This window comes from Budorcas taxicolor, chromosome 13 (genome assembly GCF_023091745.1).
Source record: "Budorcas taxicolor isolate Tak-1 chromosome 13, Takin1.1, whole genome shotgun sequence".
NCBI lineage: Eukaryota > Metazoa > Chordata > Mammalia > Artiodactyla > Bovidae > Budorcas > Budorcas taxicolor.
The window spans coordinates 51,480,557-51,499,394 of record NC_068922.1 but is presented as its reverse complement, the minus strand read 5'-3'; the positions used below and the strand labels follow the sequence as shown (position 1 = coordinate 51,499,394).

Here is an 18,838-nt window from a genome sequence, read left to right as displayed (position 1 = left end):
TGGAGAATTCCATGGACTGTATAGTCCATGGAGTCTCAAAGAGTTGGACACCACTGAGTGACTTTCACTTATTTTTATATGGTTAAATGAAAGAAAAGTTACAGTAATGAAAGTCCCTCGACTATAATGCAACCTGCAAGTGATCTAGTGTATAGAAGTTTTCAGGAAACACTAGAAAATTCAGTTGGTTTTCTTTTTTGTTCCCAGACAATGTAGCCCCGCTGCCCCTTCCTGAGTTCTCAAACGCCTAATAGGCCCAGATACTAGATATGTTTGCTCAGGTACCTCCCCACATCCATCATAGATTTAAAGAGCATCTCCAAAATGGATTAGATTACAAATAAAGACTCCAAGATGTTCTGTTTCCTTGTTTGGGTGAAAATATGATCTGTTTGTTTTGTAGGTATGACCTTGCTTCTAGGGAGTGGCTTGCACTGAACCGTTCTGTGAACAGTGTGGTTGTTAGATATGGCCATTCTTTAGCATTATACCAGGTAAAATATCTCCACTATGTACTAAGCTAGAAACTCAACTCTTCCATCATTACTCTTATCATATTATATGATTGATAGCTTTTTAATGTTGGATTTTTTTCCTAATCTTTTTTATTGTGGTAAATTATGCATAACAAAATTTACCATCTTAGCCATTTTTAAGTGTACAATTCAGTGATAGTAACTTGACTCATAATGTTGGAGTCATCATCACCATCCATCTTTGTAATTCTTTTGATCTTATGAAGTTGCAATTCCATGCTCATTTAACAATAATTCCCCATTCCCTCCTCCCTCCTACCCCTGGTAACCCCCATTCTGCTTTCTCTGATTTTGACTTCATTGTTGGTTTTAATTAGGGGAAAGCTTTAATATTTGAGGGGTATATAATTGGTTAAGTTAAAGTTGAGTCTAACCTGAGAGATTTAAATGGATTCATAAGTCAAACTGGGATATTATGAGTGTGGTACTAAATGATTAATAATTAACTTAGTGTAGATTAGCTGTTACATTCATTAGCAAGTTTAGCCAAGAATTACAATGTAATTGAATAGTCATTTTCATTTCCCTGTTTTGTAGTTTATTTCAACTTTATTTTTCCAAATCATTTTATATTGTAAAAAATCTTGTATGAGGAAATCCAAGAAAAGTGGCCAAGTATTAGGGATAAAAATTATGATTTATTTTGTTCTTTCACTGAAAGGTGCTTTTCACTAACACTTTTAAGCTAAAAATAATATCGAGGTTTTGAACTGTTCACTTTTCTGTGTTTAGAATTGATCCTTTTGATATTTTTTAGAATTTTGTTTACATTTTTTCCCCAGGATAAAATTTACATGTATGGAGGAAAAATTGATTCAACAGGGAATGTGACCAATGAGTTGAGAGTGTTTCATATTCATAATGAATCATGGGTGTTGTTGTCCCCCAAAGCAAAGGAACAGTATGCAGTGGTTGGGCACTCGGCGCACATTGTCACGTTGAAAAATGGCCGAGTGGTCATGCTGGTTATCTTTGGTCACTGCCCTCTCTATGGATATATAAGCAGTGTGCAGGAGTATGACTTGGGTAGGTATATTTTTTTCAGTGAATATATTTTGAATGTCAAATTTAAAGTAGTATGTATTTGTTACTGTCAATTTGGCAGGGAGCCAAAGATGTTTGGCCACCTGGGTTTGTATTAAGGTGGCCTTCCTTTAAAAATGATTAAAGAAAGTTATGTGTATCAAGTTTCCCGAAATCTCTTCTATCTTAAGCTAATTGGTAATTTTAAGTATCTGAGAGGAGGATCCTGCAACATTTGCCTTGAACTGTTTGCTCTCTTTCCAGATAAGAACACGTGGAGTATATTACACACCCAGGGTGCCCTTGTCCAAGGCGGCTATGGCCATAGCAGTGTCTATGATGATAGGACCAAGGCCCTGTATATTCACGGAGGCTACAAGGCTTTCAGTGCCAATAAGTACCGGCTTGCAGATGATCTCTACAGATACAATGTGGACACCCAGATGTGGTGGGTACTTTTTCTTGAGCTTTCACTTTAGAATGTGAATTCTGTCAACTGTTGGGAAAATTGTGTTCCAGCTTTGTTTTCAAGCCTTTCTGATACCTCTCTTCATCATTGTAATCAGAGAAATTGTGAATCAAGCAGAAGGTGATAAGTAGTAGTATCTATAAGCTGTGAACTAAGCAGAAGGTGATAAAGTAGTAGTATCTATAATTTTGTAGTAAGTTGATTAGAACCTTGTGTTTTGTTTTTTGTTTTTACTGTTTTTCCGTTTCCATACACTCAGTACCACTGTAAAATTTTAATTCTTCAGCGTCCTAAGGAATAAACTGTTCTACATAGCTGAGTTCATGTGCACTGTTATACTTAAGTTTGCTTTTTAACCTTTTTTTGATGATCAAGATATTATCATTGGGGTCAGTTATTGGTATCATTCCATGAAATCGTCAGAGATGGACTCAGTACCCAAAAGATTAGAGCTCACCTCATTCTACTCTCTTTTGGTCTATACAAAGTATGCTAATCTTAATAAATATATGGCACGTTTGAGTTAAGAAATAATTATAAAGCAGTAGTTTCTCTGCTTTTTGTATTTCCTTACATATTTGAGACCTCACTATGGATACATATTATCTATAGTTAAAATGGTTATTTTTAGTGACTGTGTAATACTCCATCATGTGGGTATACTGAGCCTATACAGTTGAAAGTTTTGGTTTCTAGCTCTTGTCTTATTCGTAAAGATTGTATGTAAGCTTCCATCTATATTTCACATGATTTCTACTCAGAAACTAGAATTATAGAGTGATAGGGTATGAATATTTTTAAGACTCAACATAGTTTATCAAAATTCTACATCTTTTGATTTTACATGTTTATTGTTGAAAAAATTACTTATATACAGAGAAAAATGTAAAAGTATTTGCACATTTGGATCTGAAGTTAAGAAAATGGTTATGTTTGTATTAACAAATAGATGATAAACATTCTAAAGAACTAACCTTGTATTTATTATTTTTAAATAAACTCAAAAGGACCATTCTTAAGGACAGCCGATTTTTCCGTTACTTGCACACAGCTGTGATAGTGAGTGGAACCATGCTGGTGTTTGGAGGAAACACACACAATGACACATCCATGAGCCATGGGGCCAAATGCTTCTCTTCAGATTTCATGGCTTATGACATTGGTAAGTTTCCCAAAGCCATTTTAGCTTCAAGAATCGTTTTTATCCATAACCTGCATTTTAAAAGAAACATAAAATATCTGTAGTTAATAGTGGTCAAGCTGTTTGAAAGAGGTCCAGATGGAATTTTTAATGTTAAATTGACTGATCGTAATATATTAAAAAGCATTGCTTCTATATCTGATTCTTTTAAAGTCCCTCCTTTGATGGGTTGGGGTGATTGGGCTGTCCTGTGTTATAAATAAAAGCCTAATATAATGTATTATGTCATTGTGACCACCAGCATTGTGTTGAGTTGGTTTAAGTCTAGCTATATTCATTCCCTTGAAACTGTTTTCATACATGCTTGATGTAATACTTGGACAGGCATATTTTAAATATTTGGTGTGGTAATTGTATTGACCAGAAGAGGGCAATATTGGTTCATGCAAAACAAATATTAGAAATTCTTTTGTGTAAATATCATCAGATGTTCTTTTTTAATAGACATTTAAGCGCAAGCCACTGAGCTTGTACATTGGGGATTGTAAAGGGAATAGATTACAGTCCTTGGCCTCATGGTGGGGAAAGCGGAGAATCGAGCAGACAATATCACTGCAATTTAGGGTGTTATTTGCCTGAGAAGAACGTATGAGAACGCCTGTGAACATCCCATATCTCTTAGGTATAAGGGTTGCAGTCAGGAAAGTCTTTTTTTTTTTTAATTGGGGTATAATTGTTCTACAATATTGTGTTAGTTTCTGCTGTGCAGCAGTGTGAATCAGCTATATGTATACATATATCCCCTCTTTCTTGAGCCTCCCTGGCTCCTTCCTCCCACCCCTCTAGGTCATCACAGAGCACTGAGCTGAGCTGTCTGTGCTATACAGCAGCTTTCCACTAGCTGTCTATTTTACACATGGTAGGGAAAGCCTTCTTGAGAAGGGCCTTGCAAGCTGGGTCCTAAGAACACTGGGAAGTCAGCTGGACCAGGTTAGGTAGCACTTCTCAGTCAAAGGAACCCCATGTGTAGAGACACAGGTATTAAGAGACTATGCTACATAACCTGGGGCCTCTGAATAGTTAGTTCTGGCTGTATCCTAGCAGCACATCAGGGAAGAGTGGCTTCCAGCAGAACTAGAAGCAAGCAGCTATGTGGTCAGAACTTGAGGGACTTGCTGTGTTGTGCTGAAGGGTTTATGCTTTTTGAAGAATCTTAAAGAAGAGGTAATAGAACTGTATTTGTGTCTGAGGGAGATCTCTGTGTGGCATTGTGATGTGTAGTTGGGGAGGGGTAGGATGTGTAGTTGGGGAGGGGTAGGATGTGTAACAAGGCTATTGATAAAAGTTCTTAGGAGGGTTTGAGCCAAGGCTGTGGAAGTAACAGTGAGGATAAAGAGACAAATGGGTTTGAGAATTACTAGGAATCTGTGTTTTGAAAGCAGTGACAGCATCCTTCTCTGATATCTGGTGTGGGCCGTAGTAGATGGTTGTTTTGTTTTGTTTTTCCCCTTAAGACTGGAACTAGAAGGACAGAATCTGGGAGGAAGTGAGTAAATTGAATTTGAGAGCATGTTCAAGTGGAGATGACTGTGAGACAGAGAGGTATAGAAATCAGTGGGGAAAATGTAGGAGGGGATGAACTTTCTATAGGGAGCATGTGTCATCAGGAACAAGCAAAGAACCAAGGGGTAGATCTATAAAGAAGCCTGAAAGAGAATGGAGACTGCCAAAGGATGTTGGAGAAGTAGGACAAAAGTGAGGCAAGACTGGGGACCTGTGAGGAAGCAGTTACCAGTGGCTACAGAGGGATGACTTCCCTAGTAGCTCAGAGGGCAAAGCATTCATCTGCAATGCAGAAGACCTGGGTTCAATCCCTGGGTCGGGAAGATCCTTTGGAGATGGAAATGACAACCCACTCCAGTATTCTTGCCTGGAGAATCCCATGGACAGAGGAGCCTGGCGGGCTACAATCAGTGGGGTCGCAAAGAGACAGACAGAGGGATGAGGTAAAATAAGGACTGAAGAGTCTTTCAGAGTTTGCAACCAAGAGGTCATTCATTACCTTCTAGACACGAAGGAAAGATCCAGATTATAGAAAGCTGAGAAGTAATGCGTGTTGAGATAAACACAGCAGTGTTTTCACTTAAAACAGTTCACTTAAAAACAAACAAAAAACCCCTTGTCTGTGAAGGCAAGAAAAGGGATAAGTTGAATGCCTCCTTGGGCATATTTAAATGCTGTGGTAGAAGTCAAGCGTGATGAGAGGAAGGGCTCCTGCCACCCTGGTTTTAGGGAAGGAAGCAGGAGGCTGTGGGAGTTGATGGCCTCTGTTCTGCATGTGAGGAACACCACAGAGTTTAGGCTGGGTGGGAGAAGTGAAAGCTTTTGTTGTCAAGGCTGAATAAATGTCTAGATTGAGTGTGAGTGTGCAAGTCTGCGTGTTTGGGAATAGGAGACAGTGAGTCAGAGGTTGGTATGGTTCAGCAACACTAGTTGGTATTAAGGTCCAGAAGAGAGATCGTTAGCTTGGATCAGAACAAAGGAAAATAAGTAGATCTGGGGGATCTAGGAAAGGACCTTTTAAAAATTAGATTAAGTTCGTTATTATTATTATTATTGTAGTTTCAATTTTCTACTTGTATTTTCCTATTCTAGTTACTGAGTTTGGGCAAAGCAACATAGAGTGGAAAATCATTATGGAATGTACCTGCTTTACTTACGTAAGCTTTGAAAAATGTAAAATTTGATTAAGTTAGAATACATTGTAGTGGGTAATACTGATGGGCAACAGAGTGAGTGATAAGGATGTCATGGAAGTTGGGTGCATTCACTAATTAGATTTATTTATTAAATTTTGGTTGTGCTGAGTTTTCATTGCATTCATTAATTAGAATTGCTGTAGAGTCCTACCTTTTTTTCATGCCTTGCTGATCTGTTGTTGCTGAGTTTTAACTCAGAAATAATGGTGTGACTAAGAAAAACTGTGAGCTGTGTTTGTGTTTATTACAGTCTTCTTTCCCAAAGAAAATGCCAGTCTCCATTGATTATGAATAGTGGTCCCTTCTGAAGTGTGTTTTTCTTGCTCCTAGATTGTGACCGATGGTCAGTGCTTCCCAGACCTCATCTCCACCATGATGTCAACAGATTTGGCCACTCAGCAGTCTTATACAACAGGTAATTGAAGACGAGCTTGCTCCTTTTCTCTTATGTTTAAAATGAAAATGAAGTAAAATGTGAAGTGATATTGAACTTACATATTATTTGCAGGATTACTTTATCTCATTTGTGTTTCACAGAATTATGTTAGGTATGGATTTCCTGATTTATATTTAAAATATTTGATGTGGATTTGAATTACTTCTAATGCCATGTTTGTTGATGTGGTTTTAGAAGTAAGCTGTCTTTGGTGTTGTCTGAGTGCACAGGACAACAAAAGTTGTGTGCAGTTACTATCTTATACCCTCTGCCATTTGCTATCATTTGTGGTGCTTAGGTTGTTGCATTTCTTACCTTTTGTCTGAGTGGTGAAGAAAGATTTTTAAAAAGAGGGCACTTCAAAAAAAACTTAGTTATGGGAACAGGGGTGGGAGATTCTGGTGCTTCATATAGCTCAAGTCTGTGGCGGTTCACACAATTCAGGTCTCTGTATTATCTGAAGCCTGCACTGTGTTCCATTGCATCATTTGGAAGTGTCTGGCCTAAACTCACAGAGCTCTTCATAAATCTGCCCTGGAAAAGCATCTGTCTTATAAAGGAGCTCCAAAGTGGCTATGTGACTTGTACCTTATTTTTATTTGTTAAAATAGTCTAATCATGTTGTTAATTTTCTCATTTTTGTTTCTGTTGTGATTACTGTTGTTTACTTTTAAAATTCTTGGCCTTATCAGTCCTGAAACTATTTAAATGCTATAATGCCTATGTATATTATGTTAGGATTCCCTTTGTTTTCAAATTTTCTGTTGTCATAATTCAAGTTAGATGAGGTAATTGACCTTGGATGAGGGAAGATAAGAAAGCAATCTATCACCTGAAACTATCACAACATTGTTAATTTGCTATACCCCAATATAAAATGTTTTGCTGTTAAAATAATAAAAAATTTTAAAAATTAAAAAAAAAAAAAGAAAGCAACCTATCTTGGAGATGTGAAGGAAGAAGAAAACTTAGACATTGGAAAAAGGGACGTCTTTCACAAATAAACATTTAGTTGAAATTTAGCAATGAAACTTATAGTAGAAACATTTGATAAGTATAGATTAAAGTGGAAGGATTTTTAAAATTATAATTTGAGATGTTATCTTAAATTGTAATATGTATTGCCTCAGTAAGGAAAAGCCTTAAAGTTTTCTAGTAAATGCCTGTTGATGCTTTTCATCGGAAAAGCGGTGGGTAAATTTTGTTATCATCTTACCTGTGGTTGCCTGGCCTCAGCTCTTTTCATCTTTATTATGTTTTCCCAGCATAGGACTTGGCAGATAATAGGCATTTGCTAAATGGCAGCTATTAGTACCGTAATGATAATTAGCAAATAAATGGATTTTCTATCAAAATATTTGGCGGTTTTATATGAACTCAGAGAGCTGACAGTTTACCGTATGATGTAGTTTAACCATGAATCAGAATTGGAAATGGCTTGCCTGAGTCATAATGTGTTTATTTTTGTATAATCCCAGTGGAGTTTTTGAGCCTATATGTTTCTGTGTATGCATAGGGTTGGAGGGGGCAGGGCATGACAAGGGAGTCACGTAGGAAAAAAAACCATGGCTATTTTGATATTTTGCCAACATTTTTCTTACTGTAATATAGTTTATTTACAGTGTTGTGTTAATTTCTGCTGTAATGGTTAGTTTAATTTTGTGAACTATTTACCTAAGGAGAAACTTTGATTCACAAGATATTCACATGTTTTGAATGATGGTTCCCTTAATTGAGCACCAGCATTAGGCCAGCTGTGCTTCACTTAGTTGTTGTCCTTGTGGTTTTTGGGGGAGGCAGGAAGAAGCGTGGGCTGGGAGCATTGAGACTGCTGCAGATGCAGCTGTTCTTTCCAGTTCATTGCTCCAAGCCTCTTTGAAGGACTCTGCCTACCCTCACATGGCCGACGTGACCAGAAGTATTCAGGATTGCTGAGAATACCTGCTGTACTGGGAGGCAGATGGTGCTTATTTGGTTCAAGCAATAAATTGACTAGTTGAATCCATACTACATAATGTGAAACTAAGTAAGCCGATATGAAGTTAAAAATTAAACCTGGTGTTCATTTTTGGTTACTGAAATATGTCAGTTTTCAGATACAGTAAAAATGCAGCCACGGACTCCTTATGCTTTAATTAGTCCTCTGTTGATTTGGGGAAAATTGAGACACAGTGAGAATGAATTGCTTGATACCTCATTGTGGGTTAGTACTAAACTCCTGGCAGATTATGGCATATCAGAGTTGGAAGAGAAATCATCTGTTCCACTGATATACAGCTTGTACTGTGCATTAAATTTCTATATGCACTCATCTCTTTCTTATTGGTCTGTTTTCATTACACAGTTTTGATTAGAGAGCCTTTATCTATGCTAGCAGCCAGAAGAATAGATAAGTTATTGTAACTGTTCTGACTAGTCATAGGCCATTGTGAAAGGTTGGAATTTGGGAAGTAAGGTATAAGAGTGATTTTTGAGATCTTGAAAGATTACTTTTTACAGGACTTTTGATATGTGAGGTTTGTCTAAAGATTATAAAAAGTATATCATGCATTTGTTTATGTAGGTTTCCAGTAAACTCTTTTTCTCTCTTTTTTTTTCTTTTAGAACCATGTATGTATTTGGTGGTTTTAATAGCCTCCTCCTCAGTGACATCCTAGTATTCACATCGGAACAATGTGAAGCACACCAGAGTGAAGCTGCTTGTCTTGCAGCAGGACCTGGTGTCCGGTGTGTGTGGGACACAGGGTCATCTCAGTGTGTCTCCTGGGAGCTGGCACCTGAAGCACAAGAAAAGATAAAGTCAGAATGTTTTTCTAAAAGAAGTATGTTTTTTTTTCCCTCTTCTTAAAATGTAGTTAATTTGAAATCTTTTTATCTCAATTGTGAAGGCACTTATCCTATGTGAACTTTCAGTGTTCATTTTATTATCCAAAATTATTCGAGTAATAACATAGGCAAATGCTTTATGGATGTTTGAAAATTGGTTTGTAAACATTTGTGTAGTGGATGGAAACATGCCATGTCTGCTGTTTGCTAATGATGAAGAAAAAACATTTTTAACATTGCATAGACTTTGTATACCTACTCTAGAGGAAAAGGAAAGTGAAGTCACTCAGTCATGTCCAACTCTTTGCAACTCCATGGACTGTAGCCTGCCAGGCTCCTCCGTCCATGGGATTTTCCGGGCAAGAATACTGGAGCGGGTTGTCATTTCCTTCTCCAGGGAATCTTCCCAACCCAGGGATTGAACCTGAGTCTTCTACGTTGCAGACAAACTCTTTACCATCTGAGCCACCAGGGAATCCCCTTTTCTACCAACTTCAGAACCTAGATGTTTATTTCTGCACTGTCCCCATATGTTAGCTACTAGCTATCTGTCATTATCAAACACTTGGAATGAGACTGGTGTGGCTCAAGAAATGAATTTTTATATTTTAACTAAATTAAAAACTACATGTGGGGACTTCCCTGGCAATCCAGTGGTTAAGACTCTGCTGTTCTGCAGCAGGGGACACAGGTTATATCTCTGAACAGGGAACTAAGATTCTGCATGCTGGCAGCCAAAAAGAAATAAAAAATAAAAACTACATGTGGTTAGTGGCTACCACATTGAATTACGTAGTTCTGACATTAAGGATAAGATTCAGTTCAGTTCAGTTCAGTCGTTCAGTCGTGTCCGACTCTGCGACCCTGTGAATCGCAGCACGCCAGGCCTCCCTGTCCATCACCATCTCCCGGAGTTCACTCACACTCACGTCCATTGAGTCCGTGATGCCCCCTTCTCCTCCTGGCCCCAATCCCTCCCAGCATCAGAGTCTTTTCCAGTGAGTCAACTCTTCGCATGAGGTGGCCAAAGAACTGGAGTTTAAGCTTTAGCATCATTCCTTCCAAAGAAAGCCCAGGGTTGATCTCCTTCAGAATGGACTGGTTGGATCTCCTTGCAGTCCAAGGGACTCTCAAGAGTCTTCTCCAACACCACAGTTCAAAAGCATCAATTCTTTGCGGCGCTCAGCCTTCTTCACAGTCCAACTCTCACATCCATACATGACCACAGGAAAAACCATAGCCTTGACTAGACAGACCTTAGTCGGCAAAGTAATGTCTCTGCTTTTGAATATACTGTCTAGGTTGGTCATAACTTCTTCCAAGGAGTAAGCGTCTTTTAATATCATGGCTACAGTCACCATCTGCAGTGATTTCGGAGCCCCCCAAAATAAAGTCTGACACTGTTTCCCCATCTATTTCCCATGAAGTGATGGGACCAGATGCCATGATCTTCGTTTTCTGAATGTTGAACTTTAAGCCAACTTTTTCACTCTCCTCTTTCTCTTTCATCAAGAGGCTTTTTAGTTCCTCTTCACTTTCTGCCATAAGGGTGGTGTCATCTGCATATCTGAGGTGATTGATATTTCTCCCGGCAATCTTGATTCCAGCTTGTGTTTCTTCCAGTCCAGCGTTTCTCATGATGTACTCTGCACTCATCTCACATGCTAGTAAAGTAATGCTCAAAATTCTCCAAGCCAGGCTTCAGCAATACATGAACCGTGAACTCCCTGATGTTCAAGCTGGTTTTAGAAAAGGCAGAGGAACCAGAAATCAAATTGCCAACATCCGCTGAATCATGAAAAAAGCAAGAGAGTTCCAAAAAAACATCTATTTCTGCTTTATTGACTATGCCAAAGCCTTTGACTGTGTGGATCACAATACACTGTGAAAAATTCTAAAAGAGATGGGAATACCAGACCACCTAACCTGCCTCTTTAGAAATCTGTATGCAGGTCAGGAAGTAACAGTTAGAACTGGACATGGAACAACAGACTGATTCCAAATAGGAAAAGGAGTATGTCAAGGCTGTATATTGTCACCCTGCTTATTTAACTTCTATGCAGAGTACATCATGAGAAACGCTGGGCTGGAAGAAACACAAGCTGGAATCAAGGATAAGATTAAGAGGGCTAATCCAGAAATGCTGTGTTGAAGTAGATTGTTCTAATAGATAGAGGTAGAGTTACTGTCTTTGCAAAGTATTATTCTTTTCTAACCTCTCTAGTTGAGCACAGCAGTGATGGCAAGGCAGGCAGTTGCTGAAGATGAACAGTGATCCCTGCTTCTAGAACCACCCCTTGTATTGTCCGAGTTTTCGTCACCTTACCTACTCAGCTTCTTATTACCCTTTTTTTCTGACAATCAGCACAGTGCAATACAGTGAAGTCATATGTGAGAAAGTCTTTTAAAAGTAAGAAAAATGTCTCTGCAAATTATTTTTTCACTTCAGTTTATTTAAAGTATGTTGATTGAATTTCTTAACTATTAGGGTTACCATGGTATAGTAGTTACTATGTGAGTTATGATGGACAGAGGCAGCTTTCAACTATCCTGGAATGTTCCAAATTAAACTGAACATAAATCCTCAGTAAGAACATCCAGTCAACTTTCCAGGTTCATTGGTGGTCTTGTGAGTGCTAGAGAACCAAGATGACCAGAACTTTTTAAGGCTAGTCACCATCTCCTAAAAGGGATAAAAGCAGTGAAGTAGTTATTTTTTAACCATATGTTAAAAAGTTCAAATTAAATGTGCAGGTTTATAGGAAATAGTATTTAATTCCCTTAGATGATCCATTATGAACTCACCTCCAGTGTCACCTTCCTGGTTTACTCTGCTTTCTGTGTGGGCCCAGGCCGTGGAGTGATAGCAAGGGCAGGGAGAGCAGCCTCAGGAGCAGGTGGCTAGGATCTTTGTGAGGGTGCGCCCTGCCTTTTCTTGTCCATGGATTCTACCATGTGCCATGCCCATGAATGGTTGAATAGATGAGCCAGAAGTTGTGTAGCTTCTCTTTCATTGCTGACCTTGACCCATCTAGGGTCACTGGGAAATCAACAGGTCTGTAGTAACCCAGAATTTCTTACATATAAGTGTATTGCCTTTTTGGGGATTCTGTGTGCTGCCTGCTTCCTGCACCCAGAGCAGCCTTGCCTTTATAGCTAGGAGAAATGGCTTGGTATCCTATACTTCTTTGTTTGGCTCCTGGGCAGCTCTTGGTGTTCACTGAATTGCTAGTTGATTTCTTTCCTGGGAAGAAGAGTCTTCAAAGAACCAGACCTATTTCCCTTATTGTTGAATTATTCTATCTTTGTTTTTCATCTTCTGTGTACTTTTGTTGGGAGGGTGGAGTACAAAATGGCTTTTCTTCATATTGTTTACTTATTTCTAAATACTGTTTAAACCTAAACACACCAATATATTTTCCTGCCAGTTTCACTCCTCATGTTACTTTCAGCCCTTGTTACTTTTTTGTTGTCGTTTTGCATCAGTCATATTGTGCTCGACATCAGCTGTAAGGGACTGTGACTTTTCTGAAAAGAAGCTGTCACAGTTGATGAGTTTTCCTTCTCTTCACAGTTTTTGACCATGACAGGTGTGACCAGCTTACGGATTGTTACAGCTGCACAGCCAACACCAATGGCTGCCAGTGGTGCAATGACCATTGTGTCCCTATGAACCACAGCTGCACAGAAGGCCAGGTCAGTTTCTCAGGGATTTCAAAGGATAGAAAAATCCCAAGTGGGGTTAGATATAGATTTTAGTGTGTATGGTATAAATACTAGCCCAGAATTATTTTTGAAATCTTTGGTGTTGATTTGGGTTTTACTGTTGAGTCACGTTTCTTTTAGTAAGAGATGCTCTATATGTCCAAATTCCAAGGGTTCTCCTAGCCAGGAGGATTGATGTTTGTGTTTTAGAAGAAGGCAAGACTGTTATTCTGAGTATGCTCCAGTCCCTAGGCATGGCTGTGGCTAAGGGCTAGGTTCTTGGTGTGAAGTTTGTAATGCCGTGCTCCCTCTACCGATGCTAGGTTGGGGAGCAGTTTAGGACTTGAGAGTAAAAGTGAGTCAGGTGTGTAGCTGCCAAAATAAATTGTGGAAATAATAGACTTGGCAAAATCTCCTTGTCTTACATTATATTTTGACTCAGCCTAATTTATGCTTATATTTATGATTTTTATTAGATTATAAGGCAAAAAAAATAATGGCTCAACTTTTATAATTTTTGACGGTTTATAAGACATTCTTTGTCAGTTGGTAAAGCATATCATAAAATATAAAACCTTTATACTGTTGAGATGATTTAAAAAGCAGCAGGTTCAACTTTCACATTTTACTGATGCATAAGTTGAAACATGGTGTTTAAGAGAATCCACTATTTCCTTGCCGGATCCTTGCATGTCCTTGAACATTTCTCTGGAATATTTCCACTGCAGTGCTGCTTCACCTACATCTTGTTTATCTGTTTGTTTGTCGTTTGCTTCCTCAGTAAGACTGTTGTTTTTAGCATCCTCGTTGCCCTCACCATGAGTTCTCTCTGTGGATATAAGAGAAAAGCTTTTGTCCATTGTGTTCTAGATCTCCATTTTCAAGTATGATCAGTGCCCCAAGGATAACCCGATGTATTATTGTAACAAGAAGACCAGCTGTAGGAGCTGTGCCCTGGACCAGAACTGCCAGTGGGAGCCCCGGAATCAGGAGTGCATCGCCCTGCCCGGTAGGCGTTGCAGAGGCATCTTGATGTGGATGGGTCCAAAGACTTCACACGCACACACTGTCAATACTGTGCAACGTAGATTGAACCCAACAAAAGGGTAGAACTCATTTTATCCATTCATCCCCCACTCCATTATTGTGGTTGTTATTTTTTAAGCAGAAATATACTTCTTAAGTATTTGCTTCTACCATCCTTTGAACGCAAGTGAAGCATCATCTGCTGCTGTGGAGAATTGAATCACAGCTTGACTCCGTGTCGTTGAGCCTGCTCTGTGTTCCCCACCCCACTGCGGTGGTAACCTGGGAGGAGAAGGCAGCAGTCTCAGTGGCCAGTCTGCTGGGTACTTCATGAAGTGTGTTTCATATTGACCATTGGGATCAGGTTGTCAGCACCTTCTGACAAGAAGGGAAGGAGAGATGCCCTTGTCAGCAGCACTTCCTGAAATGACCCCAGCCCCAGATAGCCCAATTTATAGCACTTCTGAGGTTCAGGATGATGAGTTGTGAGCCTGAAGCCAACCAGCCATGGCTGAAACTCTATGATATATTTGCTTAGCCAGGAAGTCCAGGAGGTGGTCTTCTGTGACTCTGTACAATAGAAGTATAGGGTAGCTGGGCTCTACTGGGCCCCTCTTGAATGTCCTTTGGAAGTACCTGATTCTGCTTGCTGGAGTGGACTTCTTGTTCTTTACCTTATTACATCACAAACTTGAGTACACAGCAGAGTACCTGGGGGTCTTGCTAAAAGCCAGAATCTAGCACAGATTTGTGGTGGGGCCCTAGGGTCTGCATTTCAACAAGCAGTGACACTGATGCCACACTTTGAGGAGCTAGTCTTTATCTGCTCTTAAATGATCCCTTTCCTGTGACTTTCCCTTCATCTCATTAGCTGCTGATGAACAGGGTACTCCAGGGTACTGTTGTTCTAATGAAGTTGCTTTGCTCATACACTGTCTTCCAGGAAACATGTATAACTTCTGTGCAGCTCTTTTTGTGGAATCAGGGAGGTCACAAGAGCAGATACAAACTTACCTGGTTTGGCTTACTTCCCCAAAAGGCTCTTTCCGTCTCACTTTTGGGATGTATTGTATAACTTGAGTTTACCTCCCACTTGATGTGAAAACAGTGTGTCTTTTGTAGACTTGTTCACTCACCAACTCACTTCTGTTCTTGCAGTTTTCTACCCCATCTTTTCAGTAATGCATATTCATTTTTCTACTTTATATTTAGAATTTTAGTCTTCTTTCTAATTGTTCTTCAAAAGATGGTTTATAAGTTTAACACTTGTCAAACAAATGTTTTTCTCTAAGACATGGGAAGATTGACCTCAGCATATGCATTTGAGATCCAGGAAATAAGACTGATAAACATTTTAAAAATTCTTTTTATTCTGTATTTAATCCTTGGTAATATGTCTCATACACTCACCACGTCCAAATGAAGTATCTAGAATTGAACTCAAAAATACTATTTAGATTTCCAGTGGTTCAGAGTGGTAATATAAGTAGTTTCGTGTGATTTCTAAACCTCTTTGTTTTCTCTCCCTTCTTTAATAAAGAAAATATCTGTGGCATTGGCTGGCATTTGGTTGGAAACTCATGTTTGAAAATTACTACTGCCAAGGAGACTTATGACAATGCAAAATTGTCCTGCAGGAACCACAATGCCTTTTTGGCTTCTCTTACAACTCAGAAGAAGGTAGAATTTGTCCTTAAGCAGCTGCGAATCATGCAGTCATCACAGAGCATGGTGAGTTAAAATCCTTGGAACTTAAGTTTCTAGTATCCACCTTTCTACAAAGAGCATAACTGCAGCTTACCTGTGACGTGCTTGGCAGGAGGAGGAATGCTAGTAAGTGCAGTGTAATAGACTGTAGAATGGCACTGTCAAATTCTCTTCCTTCAATATTATATATTCTTTCTTATCTTCAAATTTCGAACACATTTTTATTAGTCATATTTGATTAAATTACATATTAATAGTTATATGTATATTGAATAGTAACATGTTGGCATATGCACATATCCTGTGGTATCTGTAGATTATTTCGTATCTGTTTTATCCCTAGGTTCTGCTGGGTTGGGGGAGGCGGGTGCCATTATTAATTAGCTGAGTTGAATTAAGCCAGGTTTCAGGGATTATTACAGTGTATAATATGATTTAATGTTAATTATCCTAAAAAATGGACATCTATGGGTCTTTCTTAGATCTAATTAGCTCAAAAGGAGAGGGCATCTTCTTTTTAAGAGTTTCTGAGCACAGAAAGGCCTCAAGTTCTCTTCCTGTCCATCCACTGCTCTTGGGCAGCTTGTAGTTGATATACAACAATGACATTTTGTGTTTTTCAGTCCAGAGTCCTAGAACAGTGGTCCCACCCTCAGTTAACTGATACCCACAAGACAGTGCTCTTTCACCAATTCATAGTCTTGTGATCAGATTGACGGTTGAGAGACAACTAAAGTAAGGTGCTTCCACAGCTATAAATCTAGACTTAGAGCCCTGGTTTGTTTGGAAAAATAAGAAAGGGCGCTGTAACCTTTAGGACAGAGGCAAGCTGACAAACAGAAAGAGGTAACTCCTGAAGACAGAAGGAATAAGCTGGACTCTCTGTGCATTGATCAAAGATATGGAGATTGAGGGGTGAGCTGCAGGTAAGTTTGCATAACTGGTGCAGACTGAATGGGAAGGAATTGCTGTAGCTGGGCCTTAGGAGAGATCAGTTTTATCCCTATAAGTAAATAAATATCACTCACTACAACTAAAAGTAACAACTTTTGGGTGGTGTTGTTATTGCTATTTTTAAAGTCTCTTAATAAGCATTTTCCCTGGAGAAGGAAATGGCAACCCACTCCATTATTCTTGCCTGGAAAATCCCATGGACAAAGGAGCCTAAGGGGCTACAGTTCATGGGGTCGCAAAGAGTTGGACACGACTGAGTGACTGAGCACACAATATTCATGTTTATTTTTTCCTCCCCAGAATGGAAATACTGTACATTTTGTTTTGTAACTAGCAAAAGTTAAAATATCTTTTATTTCTGGGCTAAACTTTGCACAAAATTTTTTTTAAAACTGCAACAAGAAGGACATTTCAGTAGAGCAAGAGACAGACTTTCCTAGGAATGAATTCCCAGGAATTCATTGACTTATTATTCCCTATAAAATTTATTGACGGCCCATATGCTCTGCCTCCCCAGCTGAACTTGGGAATCTTCAATCATCTAACCTAGCCAGAGCTCCCAAAACAAGCTTAGATAACAATAGGCATATAACCAATGTTTCATACATACTGATACGGTATTTCATGTATAAATAGACATTTCAACCAGCTTGAGGGTGGCTATCTGTTCATAGCATTTGTCATAGAGTATAGAAATTTAGGAACTTGATTATTACTTTGCTGTTAATCTCTGGGAAAATTTTGATGTCTTCTCTGACATCTTTCTTTGATGTCTTTTCTATCCTTTTTAAATGGCCGTATTAAAGTGCCAGGAATGATAAGTAACATAAAAATAAACGTCTGCACTAATCCACCATGACTGATTTGGGATAAGGAGGTTTTCCTGTGTCCTTTGGATACATGTAACTTAGTAGTTTTTATCTAGAAGCTAGTTTTGGTCAAGACATTGATTATATTCATAGTCTGTTTTGCCTACAGTCCAAGCTCACCTTAACCCCATGGGTTGGCCTTCGGAAGATCAACGTGTCCTATTGGTGCTGGGAAGATATGTCCCCGTTCACAAATAGTTCACTACAGTGGATGCCATCTGAGCCCAGTGACGCTGGATTCTGTGGGATCTTGTCAGAACCCAGTACTCGAGGCTTAAAGGCTGCAACCTGCATCAATCCACTCAATGGTAGTGTCTGTGAAAGGCCTGGTAAGTATATGGTTGCATTATGCATTACTGGACATTCATTGAAAGAAACTGTAGGAGGCATAATAAAGTCTTGTGAAATTTTCATGAAAATACAAGTGGAGTATTGATTTCAAGCATATGTAGCAGAGGATAATGCAGAATTTTTAAAGCAGAAGGAAATAGTATGAGCTATGAACAAAACCAAAAATAACTAGCATTTTCCTGGTGACTCAGTAATAAAGAATCTGCCTGCAGTGCAGGAGATGCAGGTTCGACCCTTGGAGAAGAAATGGCAACCCACTCCAGTATTCTTGCCTGGAAAATCCCATGGACAGAAGAACTCTGTGCATGGGATCACAAGAGTCATACACAATTTAGTAACTAAACAACAATATTCTAATTAGAATATTGTTATTTAACAGTGAGATTGATTGGTTTGTTAACCACAAAAAGTATTGAGAATTGATCTAAAAGGCAGATTTCTAGGTGTTGGCAGAGAAATGCTGTGGAAGATAGAACAAAAAATCTAAAGAAAAAATCAGAAAAGCAAGCAGATCGCTGCAGGGATACTGAAAGATAGTGTCAATGGGGAGAAAAATAATTGGTGTAGTCCTGTGGGTGAAGAGGCAACAGAACCAGACATGAAACAACTAATTGGTTCAAAACTGGGAAAGGAGTACAACAAGACTGTATATTGTATCCTACTTATATAACTTATATGCAGAGTATATCATGTGAAATGCCAGGCTGGATGAATCACCAGCTGGAATTAAGATTGCCAGGAGAAATATTGACAAACTCAGATATGCAGATGACACCACTCTAATGGCAGAAAGTGAAGAGGAGCTAAAGAGCCCCTTGATGAGAATGAAAAAGCTGGCCTAAAATTCAACATTAAAAAAACTAAGACCATGGCATCTAGTCCCATCACTTCATGGCAAATAGAAGGGGAAAAAGTGGAAGCAGAGACAGATTTTATTTTCTTGGACTCCAGAATCACTTTGAACAGTGACTGCAGCCATGAAATTAGAAGACACTTGCTCCTTAGAAAGAAGGCAATGACAAACCTAGACAGTGTA

The 18,838-nt window shown here is 38.9% G+C and overlaps 1 protein-coding gene across 1 annotated transcript in view; it reads left to right on the top strand.

Annotated features, from left to right (window-relative positions):
- ATRN (attractin) overlaps positions 1-18,838 on the top strand; it is a 184,712-nt gene that overhangs the window by 85,517 nt on the left and 80,357 nt on the right. Inside the window, exons 7-16 of the mRNA XM_052650648.1 lie at positions 404-494; positions 1,319-1,562; positions 1,824-2,007; positions 3,036-3,190; positions 6,259-6,343; positions 8,969-9,186; positions 12,765-12,886; positions 13,766-13,904; positions 15,462-15,652; positions 17,561-17,780. Of these exons, the coding sequence (XP_052506608.1) occupies positions 404-494; positions 1,319-1,562; positions 1,824-2,007; positions 3,036-3,190; positions 6,259-6,343; positions 8,969-9,186; positions 12,765-12,886; positions 13,766-13,904; positions 15,462-15,652; positions 17,561-17,780 (1,649 nt within the window). The remainder of the gene's footprint in view (positions 1-403; positions 495-1,318; positions 1,563-1,823; positions 2,008-3,035; positions 3,191-6,258; positions 6,344-8,968; positions 9,187-12,764; positions 12,887-13,765; positions 13,905-15,461; positions 15,653-17,560; positions 17,781-18,838) is intronic.